The sequence below is a fragment of the Rhincodon typus genome, chromosome 3, assembly GCF_021869965.1.
Source record: "Rhincodon typus isolate 14 chromosome 3, sRhiTyp1.1, whole genome shotgun sequence".
Lineage (NCBI taxonomy): Eukaryota > Metazoa > Chordata > Chondrichthyes > Orectolobiformes > Rhincodontidae > Rhincodon > Rhincodon typus.
The window spans coordinates 68,941,608-68,954,343 of NC_063334.1; the positions used below are offsets into that span (position 1 = coordinate 68,941,608).

General features: G+C 43.2%; 1 protein-coding gene across 4 annotated transcripts in view; it reads right to left on the reverse strand.

Annotated features, from left to right (window-relative positions):
* Nucleotides 1-10,108, reverse strand: part of hsd17b4 (hydroxysteroid (17-beta) dehydrogenase 4) — a 104,015-nt gene extending 93,907 nt beyond the window's left edge. For all 4 annotated transcript variants that reach the window (XR_007266160.1, XM_048620616.1, XM_048620632.1 and 1 more), the window contains exons 1-3: nt 9,976-10,108; nt 5,406-5,459; nt 1,589-1,696 (exon numbers count right to left, since the gene is read on the reverse strand). Coding sequence is in view for 3 of the 4 variants with exons in the window: in XM_048620616.1 (XP_048476573.1) it covers nt 1,589-1,696; nt 5,406-5,459; nt 9,976-10,048 (235 nt within the window). In the remaining variant the exon portion in view is untranslated. The remainder of the gene's footprint in view (nt 1-1,588; nt 1,697-5,405; nt 5,460-9,975) is intronic.
* Nucleotides 10,109-12,736: the final 2,628 nt, after the last annotated feature.

The window sequence follows — 12,736 nt, forward strand, 5'->3', positions numbered from 1 at the left end:
CAGCTCTACACCTTGTTATCTCAGATTCTCCAGCATTGGCAGTTCCTATCTTTCCAAACATCTCTCCTTCTTAGCAAAAATAGGAAATTGATTTAAATGTTTTATTGATTGTCCATTCAAAGGAAATAATTTTTGTTTCTAATAAGATTCATAATTTTCTAAAACGTCTTGAATGTCCTCAGTTTTCTCTGCTCTAGTGGAGATTGCGCCAAAATCACAAACTTCTTGTGGAGAGTGTTGAGTAGGAGGAAAGGAGAGGAGGAAAGGAAAGAGAGATGGTGGCATACCAGTCATGTCAATGGACTAGTAATCCAGACAACCAGGCTATTGTTGTGGGCATTTGAGTTCAAATTCCACCATTACCTACTGAATTTTAAGTTTCACCAGCTGCAAATAACCTTAAATTAAAAGTGAGTCTCAGTAATGGTGACCATTAAATTATCACTGATTGTTTTAAAAGTCCATCCGATTAACTAATGTCCCTTAGAGAAGCAAACCTGCTATCCTTATCTGATCTGGCGTACATGTGACTCCATAGCAATGTAGTCAATTCTTAACTACCCTCTGAAATAGCCTGACACATCACTCAGTTCAGAGGCAATTGGAAATGGAAAACAATGGCCTCGCCAGTAATTACCACATTCCTTAAAATAATTTTTAAACTGGCACCAATTATGCTGTGCATTGTCCGTGGCTTTCATTCCCTTGCTATAACGGGGCATCCAATGCTACAAACAATGCGGGAACCAATGCCCTACATGCTTTACATAAATTAATCAATACTTGCTTGCTCTTATATTCTGCGCTATTATTAAAATCTGAAAATGTTATTGATTTTATTTACCTGAACTTGGAGTATTTGGAAATAGTTTTTGAACTTCTAGATTCACTACCGTTCAAAATACCTCTGTTAAATATATGCTTCACCCCATGTTTTTAATCCTCCAATATAGTGCCTCATACTCTGGTGACGATTCACGATGATATTATTACTATGTGAAAATTTAGGGTTCTAAAGTGGGGGAGCCAATGTGTATCTTTAAGTTTGATTTGTTTTCAATACTGTGCACATTAAGAAGGCAAGGTACAGTTTGAGCTTATTTTGAGTTCTGTGATTATGGGCTGGCTGGAAATTTTTGAAGGTGTAATATCTTTCTCAAAAAACCCGAATAAAATGAATAAGTATGCTTTCCCTTTCACATGCTACAACAAAAAAGAAACTAACTTTTTGAAAATACAGAAGCTATAGAGCTCAGTAATGATAAAATCGCAGCTGCGATATTGCAGGGTTGAATCTATTGTTGCGATGAGAAGAGATCATCTTCCATTGAGGCGTGAAGTCTAGTTTCACAAGTGCTGTGATTACTGCACAGCAGTTACAAGTTCTTTAATATATTGTTGGTGATAAAACACTTAGAGGGGAAAAACGAACAATTAAACTAAAAGCAACAACTGACTTTTAAACCAGGAAGTCATAAGGGTTTGAAAATATGTTGAAAAAAGGGGAAGAGCCAAGCCTGGAAACACAATAGTAATATGATGCATTTCTAAACTGAAAGGAGGGGAAATAAAGTCGAACATAAAGTACCATAGTTAGGCACAGCTTTGCCGCCTTTAGCCCTTATCTCTTCCACCACTCTATCAGCAGCAGAGGAACTTTTGCCTTCTCCTTTTATGTTACCTCCAAGGTCGTTCACTGTGAAAAGAAAATAAATTAGAGATGTAATTTTGTAGTCATGCAACATTTTATTTCTAGAACACATGAAATTCCGGCATCGTGTTTAGAAACAGAAGTAACCAATACAACCTTTTTACCCTGCTCCACACAGTTCAACGTGGTCTGGGCTGATATCCAGTCAACTCCATTTTCCCACCTTTGGTCCATATCCACTGATACCTCAACCAAACAAATAGCACAACCAAATAATGGAGAGAGGATTGTGTTATGCTTTTGTTGTTGGACTAGCAATCAAGAGGGCCAGGTCATGTTCCGAAGAAGGGTCTAGGCCCGAAACGTCAGCTTTCCTGCTCCTCTGATGCTGCTTGGCCTGCTGTGTTCATCCAGCTCTACATCTTGTTATCTCTAATGTTCTGGAGACTTGGGTTCAAATCCCATCGCAAATGGTGGAATTTGAATTCAACTACAAAATGGAATTAAGAATCTCACGATGACTATGAAACCAACGTTATTTGTCATTTTAAAAAAAAACCATCTAGTTCTCCAATGCCTTGAAGAGTAGAAAACTGCCATCCTTACCTTGTCGGGCCTACGTGTGACTCTAGAGCCACAACAATGTGGTTGACTCTCAACTGTCCACTGCTATGACCTTAGCTAAAATTATTAAAAAGTCTCAAAAAAAAAAGAGGCCAGACGGACCACCTGGTATCAATCTAGGCATTGTAAACAATAAAGACAAACTCACCCCTGCGAAGTCTTCCTTACCACAATATGGCGGCTACTGCCAAAATTGGATGAGCTATCTCACTGACTAGTGAAGCAACAGCCTGACATAGTCATACTCATAGAATCATATCTTGCAGGCAATATCCCAGTCAGCACCATTACTATCCCTGTGCACGTCCTGTACCACTGGCAGGACATGCCAACCAGACACAGTCAGGAGGGAGTTGTTCTGGAGTTCTCAAAACTGACCTGTAACCCCATGAGATCTCATGGCTACAGGTCAAACATAGGCAAGGAAATCTCATGCCTGCTGAAGAATCAATTAGCCTCCAAATTGAACATGACTCAGAAGAAAGATTGTGGATGGCAAGGCCACGTACTATATTGTGGATGGAGGACTTCAAAGCCCATCGGTAAAAGTGGCTTGGCAGTACCACCACTGGTTGGTTCCTGATGTTCATGGCTGCAAGACTGAGTCTGTAACAGGTGGTGAAGGAACCAGTGTGAAACTCCTACTTGATCTCATACTCACCAATTTGCCTGCTGAAGATCCATTTGTCCATGATAGTGTCTGTAGGAGTGACCATCACAGGAAGCTACAACACTGAACTACTTGTATGCCAATCAACATAAGCAGCAACTTTAGAAGTTGTAGCCTAAGGAGTTTTCATAAATTTATGTAATGCATCTTGTGGATAACACACATTGCTGCTACTCAGCGACAAAGATGGAGGCAGTAAATGTTCACAGTTGTGGAGCCAAGCAAGTGGGCTGCTTTGTCCTGGATGGTCTTAAGCCTCTTGAACATCATTGGGTGACTTGTGTCTTGTAGATAGTGGAATGTAGGAGGGTTGATCAGTATACTTGCAGACGATACAAAAATGGGTGAGGTGGTAAATATTGAAGAGATTAGCCTTAGACTACAAAAGGATTTGGACAGGCTAATCGGATGGGCTGATCGGTGGCAAAATGGAATTCAATCTGGATAAATGTGAGATGATTCACTTGGGCAGGACAAACAAGGCAAGGGAATACATGATGCATGGTAGGAGCCTGGGAAGCACAGAGGATCAGTGGGATCTTGTTGTGCACGTAACAGGTCCCTTAAGGTATCAGGTCAAATGGATAAAGTGGTTAAGGTATCATATGGTATACTTGCCCTTATAGGTCGAGACATAGAGTTTAAGAGCAGGGACATTATGCTGAAACTGTATAAAATGTTGGTTAGGCAACAGCTAGAGTATTGTGTGCAGTTCTGAAATCCACATGATAGGAGGGATGTGACAGCAGTGGAAAGGGTGCAGAGGATGTTTACCAGAATGTTGCTTGGACTGGAAAATTTTAACTATGAAGCGATATTGGACAGACTAGGTTGCTTTTCTTACAGCAGAGAAGATTGAGAGGGGACATGAACAAAATGTATAAAATTATGAGGGGCATAGATAGGGTAGACAGGAAGGAACATTCCCCTTTGATGAAGGAATCAATGACCAAGGGCCAAAGGTCTAAGGTCAGGGCAGAAGGTATACAGGAGATGAGGGGAAAAACCTCTTCAGCTCAAGCATGGTGGGAAGCTGGAACTCACCGATTTTAAGGCTGGTAGAGGCAGAAACCTTTATAACATTTAAGAAGTATTTAGATGTACACCTGCAATGCCAAACATACAAGGCTTTGGGTCAAGGGTTGGAAAATGGCATTAGAATACAAGTCTCCCCGCCCCCGACCACATCCCAAAACCAGCCCAGCTCATCCCCGCCTCCCTGACCTGTCTGTCCTTTCTCCCACCTATCCACTCCTCCCACCTCAATTCCCACCCCCACCTCCTACCTACCAGCCTCATCCCCGCCTCCTTGACCTGTCCGTCTTCCCTTGACTGACCAACCCCCACCCTAACTCCCCATCTACACTCACCTTTACTGGCTCCATCCCCGCTTCCTTGACCTGTCCGTCTCCTCTCCACCTATTTGCTCCTTTATCCATCTTCCATCCGCCTCCCCCCTCACTGTATTTATTTCAGAATCGCCTTCCCCTCCCCCATTTCTGAAGAAGGGTCCAGACCCGAAATGTCAGCTTTCCTACTCCTGCTGAAGAACTCCTGCAGTCATGTCCTAGTGCTTAGATGATTAACCTTCGACAATGACAGCCATCTTCCTCTGTGCCAGATATGATGACGACTAGTGGATGTTCACCCCCCAATTTCCTTTGACTCCAGCTTTGCTGGGGCTCCTTAAGTTCACACTTGATCAAATACAGCCTGATGTTAAGGTAAGTCATTCTAATCTCACCTCTGAAATTCAGCTCTTTTACCGATGTCTGAAGCAAGATTGTAATGAGGTCAGGAGGTAAGTTACCTTGGCGGAACCCAAACTGGGTGTCAGTGAGCAGGTTATTGTTGCTGACAACACTGTTGATAACCACTTCCACCAATTGAGCAGACTGATGGGGCAGTAATTGGCTGGGGTTGAATTTATCCTAATTTTTGGGTACAAGATATACTGGGCAACTTTTCACATGTTTGGGTTGATGCTCATGTTGTAGCTGTACTGGAGCAGCTTTGGTAGGGGTGCAACAAGTTCCAGAGCACAGGTCTTCAGTACCAATGCTGGAATGTTGTCAAAGCCCATGGCCGCTGCAGTATGCAATGTCTCCAACTGCTTCTTGATATTATGTCGAGTGAATCAAATTGACCACACACAGGCATCTATGATGCTGGGTCCTCTAGAAGAAGTCCGCGATGGATCATCCACTCTGATGTACTTAACCCTCCCATTATTGAGAAATAGGATATTTATGGAGTCTCTTGGAGTAGTTAACTGTCACTCACTATCAAGGTTTACACATGAAAATGATTGCTTAGATGAGATAACAGTGCAATACAGCCCTTATAACAAGTCGTAGTTTCAAAAGACAGAGGATGAAAATGAGAGGAAATCTATGAAAATGATGCTTAAGAAAATATGCATGGTGATTTAATAGAGGTTTGAATTTGAACAGCACTTACCAACCACAGAAGCTCCTCTTTCTGCAAATAACAATGCATACGTTCTTCCTAAACCTGTAAAAAATCTTTGATTAATCTAGATGCAAGGTGCATAATTTTATAGTTAAATATGTACTTTTTGACAGACATGTGTAAAATTTTACATGTATGATGTTATGTAAACAGCAATGTATCTGGCCAGTATTTTTTTTCCAAATTTTGGCTAAATTGTTGCAGTTTAACAATATGTAAGGTTACCTATTTCAAATATAAAGTAATTGGATAATAAGCTGTTGCACAATAGTAGAAAACATTACAATGCTTTAAGTGAAATGCTACCACTGAAGTATGGCTAATCCAGTAAATTTCATCTAACATTGAAGAGCTCAATACTATTCTAAAATGAGCAGTCTTCTGTAACATCACGGTCTCAGACTAACATTATCACAGTAACTTATTATTTATCTCTATTATTATGCAATCCAATTGTTTGTTTGATTCACAGATTTCAACTAACAGTTTATGTGCTTTGCATGCAAAATACAACCATGGTGCAGTTTAAATTAACTGTTTTGGGAAAAAAATTAGATTGGGAAGCATTTTCTTTGCTGTGCACAAGTCTGATGATCAATCTTACATTTCAAAAATTCTCATGAATAGGTTAGCAGGAAATGTGTTGAAAGCAGGCAACAAAATTTTATCCATAGCTCAACTAATCAATAAAACTCAACGGCCCCAGTGTCAATACTGACTGTGTTGATTTCAGCTCAGACAACAGTAGAACGATACAAATGATACAACAAACTTTACAACTGTACTAGAATAGCGTTCCTAGCTGGCACCCTAACATCACACTTACCTTATGTACTTGAATATAGAGGCTGACTGTTGGCAAAGCAACCATGTTTTGCGTCCCTTTGATACTTCTATGCTACTTCTATACAACAGAATTTTCAAAATGGAAGTGCAGCTCCAGATTTTTGAGGGAGCCCCAAGCAAACTCTTCTCTCAGAAACGTGGAGCTCCCTTATTTTCCAAAAAGGAAAGGACAGAGAGGCAAGCTGCACAAGATCGCTCCCTCAGGAAGTGCGACTCGGTTAAAGAATCACATATCTAACTTTGTTAATGGCTCAGCAAATAGTGCAGATAGGATCACAAAGAAACAACAGATGAACGTGAGTGAGCAAGCATAGCGGATGGAATTCAATGGAGGATTATAAGGTGTAATTTCACATGAGGTCAGAGACCCAGCTCTGGGCTGAAAAGTCAAGGACAAGTCCACTGCTGCAAGGCCAAGACAACCCGAGCTGATTCTACATCCAGTTACTGGCCTAGGATGAGATTTCTACTCCCCTCTGGAAGGGCAGCCTATTTGCAAGAACTGCTGGCCATCTCTCCAGTCCCAGCAACACCAGTAAAAAAAAGTGGTAACCACTGCTGGGACTGCACTAACAAAGACACTCTTCACCAACAAAGAACCTCGCAGGATCTGGATAACAAGATGATGAATGGACGCTTTGTGCCAGGACCAGACTAGCAGGATTTCCTGAGAGGGCTTAAGGGCACACTAGGAGGGAAATAAGCAGGGGTGCAGAGTATCATGTGGATTTTCTGTTAGATGTGTGAAAACATGAAGAACCCCAACCTGTTACAAGGGTTCATTCAGAACTTCAACATATGATGTGGACACCCCAAAGTAAACTACCAGCAGCAAAAATAGGAGGTACCCCTTAAGTGGCCATCAAATGGCCCAAGGGCATGCCACCTGATATCTCCTACCACCGGTAAAACAGGATGGACACAGGAAGGCATTATGCCATATGTCATCTGCCCATGCCACCCAATTTTACACTTCCCCCACCTCATAGGGGGAGGGCGCATGACGCGTAAAGTTCTAGTCAACCATTCTGAATAAGTAGATCTGATTATGAAAATTGAGGATTTCTGTCCACTAACAGAAATTACCAAAAGATAGAGGACAGATACAAAAACTAATTAAAAGGATTGCTGGACTGCAAGCCTTCAGCTCTAGCAGCAGAAATACATAAAAAGTGGCAGCTGTACTGCAATGGAAAAAAGGTTTTTCAGTTCATATACAACTGAATTAACAAGACTTGGAAAGGATATCGAATGATCTTGAAGCGGGGGAGGGGGGTGAATCTCAATTTCATGGGAATAATGTCTGCTAAGTGGGTTAAATTACGTGAAAAACTGAATACCTTAGGAATATATTTGCTTGGGCATAAAAAAATAAGAAAATTAATCCAATCTAAGGTGTTTCAGATTATTAAAAATTGCAATAGACTAAATAGAAGGACACTTGTGGTACAGTGGTAGAGTCCCTAGCACTGAGCCAAGAGGCCCAGGTTCAAGTGCCCCATGCTCCATAACATGAAAACAAAAAAATGCTGGAGATTACAGTAGGTCAAGCAGTATCCATGGAGGAAGAAGCAAGCTAACGTTTCAAGGCTACATGACTCTTCATCAGAGCTGAAGTATGGAGGAGGCAGCATTTATGCAATAGTGGAGGGGAGAGGAGGTTGGAGTGCCGGACAAAGATTGTTGGTAGTTCAGATTAACTGATCGGAATGTGAGAATGGCAGAACAACGGTGTGTCTAACTGCCAGACTGGAAAGAACAGACAGTCCCATTGGGGTGGGGAAGAGGCGAGAGGGTGACAGAGATTGTAACAAGCAAAGGTGAAAAAAAGGGAAGGGATGTGTTCATAATTTGAAGGTGTTGAAATCAGTATTGAGCCCAGAAGGCTGTAAACTGCCTAATTTGAAGATGAGATGTTGTTCCTCCAGTTTGTGTTGCAATTTGCTGGAGCATTGCAGCATGCCAAGGACAGACAAGTGGGCATATGAGCAAGACGCTGTGTTAAAATGACCGGCTACAGGAAGGTTGGGGTCATGTTTGTGCACAGACCAGAACTATTCTGCAAAGTAGTCACCCAATCTGCATTTAGTTTCTCCAATGTAGAGCAGACCACAATGGATACATCGAATATAATACACAAGATTGTAGGAGGTACAAGTGAAATGCTGCTTCATCTGGAAAGACTGTTTAGGCCCTTGGATAGTGAGCAGGGAGGTGGTGAAGGGGCAGGTGTTGCACTTTCTGCAGTTACGTGGGAAGGTGCCATGGGAAGAGGGGGGGTGGTGTTGGTGGTCAAGGAATGGACTAGTATATCCCGGAGGAAACAGTCTCTGCGAAATACAAACAGGGGAAGGAGGATAAGATGTATTTGGTGGTGGCATTCTGCTGGAGTTGTCTGAAATGGCGGAGAATGATCCTCTGAATGCGGAGGGTGGTGGAGTGAAAGGTGAGAACAAGAGCAACCTGATCACGCTGTTGTCAGTGATGGGAAGGGGCAAGGGCTGAAACACAGGTGATAGGTCGGATGCGGTTGAGGGCCCTGTCAACCACAGTGGGCGGGAAACCACGGTTATGGAAGGAGGAAGCCATGTCAGCAGCACCGTTTTGGAAGATGGCTTCATCTGAACACATACGACTTGGGCGAAGGAACTGGGAGAATGGGATGGAATCTTGCAGGGTGTGGGGTGGGAAGAGCTTTAGTGAAGGTAGCTATGGGAGTCAGTGGCTTTGTAGTGGATGGCAATGGATAGTTTATTCCCTGAAATGGAGACCAGGAGGTCAAGAAAAGAAAGAAAAGTGTCGGAAGTGGACAATGTGAAAGTTATACAGGGCTGGAAATTGGAGGCAAAAAGGACAAATTTTTCAATGTTCAGGCAGGAGCATGAAGCAGCACCAAAACAGTTGTTGATGTACCAAAAAAAAAACCGTTGTGGAAAGGGGCCTGTGTAGGACTGGAACAAGATTTGTTCCACATACCCCATAAAAAGGCAGGCATAACTGGGACCCATGCCAGTGGGCCATAGCCATTCCTGTGTGTCATAACACGTCTGGACAGGTTGACTTTTTATAAAGAGTAAATGGAAAGTGTCTCCCTAATGACAGAATTTTCACCTTGCTCCTGAGTATAAAACTTGGACAGCAAACAACTAAGTGGGAGTGGAGGTGGGAGCGGGAGTGGGGGTAATTTCTTACAAAGACGCTTTTATACAAAATTCAGAGCAGTCAGCAGGCTATGCATCAGAACTGATAAACTACTACAAAGTTGCAGTCTCGACATCTCCTCCTCCTCCTCTGATGTACACATTAAACCTCGAATGAGTGCACTATTTGTTAACGTATAGTGAAGTCTGGACAGACATTCTGATTAACTGAGCAATTCATATCGCGGGTGTAACGTAAGTAAATATTTAAAAGGTACAGATTTCATTTGTGGCTCTTAGTGGGCCGTCGACACTGTTTGGAAGTTTATTTTTTTTTAAATAAATGTGGAATATTTAAAACAGCTAAATAATATTAAGATCCATTTTTGCACCGTTACCTTCCGAAAGGTACAAACAGAAAAACAAAGCCTAAAGCGGAAGAAGTTTTAGCAAAGCCCGAGTTCGCAGCATTAAACCTGATCGTTAAAGCCGGGGAGGGGGACACAACCCGTCAATAAAGGATAACTGGTGGGAAAGAGAGAGAGGTTTAAAACACTGCACCAGGCACCGACCTCCTCCGGCTCCTGTCACCAGAACCACCTTCCCATCAAAGCGAAGAGGAAGAGCAGCTCCCACAGCCGCCATGTCTCCGCCGTCACAGGGAACCCAGTGCGCCGATGCGGGCCGCACTGCAACCTGGGAGATGTAGTCCCAAACTAGTCCCAAACCATTTTCTGATGAAGGGTCTAGGCCCGAAACATCAGCTTTCCTGCTCCTCTGATGCTGTTTGGCCTGCCGTGTTCATCCAGCTCTACACCTTGTTATCTCGGATTCTCCAACATCTGCAGGTCCTACTGTCTCCAAACCAGGTACTGCCCAGGCACCAAAACAAAGTTGCTGGAAAAGCCCAGCGGGTCTGGCAGCATCTGTGAAGGAAAAAAAACAGTTAACGTTTCGGGTCCCGTGACCCTTCCTCAGAACATCATCCGCAGTTCTTTCGTTTTTTTTTACTGCCCAGGTACCGCCCCGACCAGGCGCTGCCCAGACCAGGAACTGCCAAGGAGCTGCCCAGACCAGGAGCTGCCCAGACCAGGCACTGCCCAGACCAGGAGCTGCCCAGTCCAGGCACTGCCCAGACCAGGAGCTGCCCAGTCCAGGCACTGCCCAGACCAGGAGCTGCCCAGTCCAGGAACTGCCCAGACCAGGAACTGCCAAGGAGCTGCCCAGTCCAGGCACTGCCCAGACCAGGAGCTGCCCAGTCCAGGCACTGCCCAGACCAGGAGCTGCCCAGTCCAGGCACTGCCCAGTCCAGGTATTGCCCAGACCAGGTGCTGCTGAGCTCTGTCCATTGTCTACATGCTTTCACATTTCAAGCATCCACAGCATTTTCCTTTTAACTACAATAGAGCTTTCTCATAACCTGACAGTTATTACTGTGATGTAGATGGGATTTGTTCAAGGAAATGAAATTTCCACTGCACAATTCCCCAGTGATCACCCCACCCCCACTCCCACCCCTAACCCAAAGACATATATCAGGGTCACACCAAGGCATTTCTCCACCTATGCCCTCACTCCCATAATCCCCTGCCTTCAGCATATACAGTTCCTAGCTACTATTAGTTCTGATAAAGGGTCAGAGACAAAAAAAAACTGCAGATTATGGAATTCAAGATAGACAAACAGGAGGCTGGAAGAACACAGCAAGCAGGCAGCATCTAAGAGGAAGTATAGTCCAAGTAGCTATGGGAGTCTATGGATTTATTGTAAATGTTGGTCCATAAACTGTCACGTAAATGGAAACGGAGAGGTCAAGAAAGGGAAGGGGGTGTCTGAGATCAAGAAAGGGGAGGGAGGTGTCCGAAATAAAGAAAGGGGAGGGAAGTGTCATAGCCACCTGGACTATACCTCCGCCTACCCTGTACCCTGCAAAAACTCCATCCCGTTTTCCCAATTCCCCAGTCTCTGTCACATCTGATCCGACGAGGAGACATTCCACTCCCAAGCATCCTGGAGATCCTTCTATTTAAAACAACGCTTTTCCCCACTCTGTCATCCAGACAGCCCTCCACCACACTTCTTCCATTCCCCGATCCTCAGCTCTAACCACTCCCCCGTCCCCCTTGTCCTCACTTTCCACCCCACCAACCTCCTCATCCAACGTAATATTCCTCAAACACTTCAACTGTTCTGTTGAATTTTCATAAAACAAAGAACTGCAGAGAGTTAAAACAAACCAACTCCAGAAATTGCTTGAAAAACTCAGCAGTTCTGGCAGCACTATGGAGAGAAAACAGAGTTAACATTTCAAGTCCAGCGACCCTCCTTCAGAGCTTTGAATTTTCATGTTAGACATAAATATATACATTTTGTTCATTTTTAGTCTTGTATGGTGAATGACAATGTGGGCAGAACTTGGTTAGTCAGGCATTGACTTGAAATAGGTTACATCATAGGTGGCACTCACATATTGATGAAGAGGAGTTGGAAAATCTCATTTATTGGGTTGGCAAGGCTACTTTCTAAACTTGGGATCTTTACCGCTTACAGGGACAAGGGCAACAGTAGCTTGAGAACACAACATAACTGCAAGTTCCACTCCAAGCCATGTACCATCCTAACTTGGAAATTCCTTTACTGCTGCTGGATCAAATCCTGAAATTCCCTTCTTCACAACACTGTGAGTCTTTCTACATTCCCAGGACTGCAGAGATTCAAGGAGGCAGATCAGTACCATGCTCTGAGGGTCAGTTAGGAGTGGATAGTATATGCTGGCCTAGCCAACAACACCCACATCCCAAGTATGAATAAAAGAAATCTAGCATCATCTGATCGAAGCACTTGGGCTTGGCAGCATTTGTGGAGAGAATATATCATCATGTTGTAGGTTAAACCTTTTCTTTCAGATAAGCTTTTGTTTCACATTTAAGTAGCTCAATAACTAGCAAAATCTGACAGTCATAAAACAATTAATAGAGCGTCCAAATCAAGACTGACAATGCCTCAATGGAAGACAATGGAAAAGCAGTGGTATGCACCTCTTTTGCCAACAAATATTTCCATAACTGCATCAGAAAGGAATAATTTTCATTTTTACAATACTTTTCAGGACTTAAGGATATTTGAAAACACTTCATGCTGATTAACAACTTTAAATGTACTGTAAATAAGCAAAGGTAATTTCTACAAAGCACAAACAGAAACGATGCATCTGATCAAATAACAAAATGATCAAATAAACTGGGTTAAAATTTGTTTCAGGGATAGTAGGAACTGCAGATGCTGGAGAATCTGAGATAACAAGGTGTAGAGCTGGATGAACACAGCAGGCCA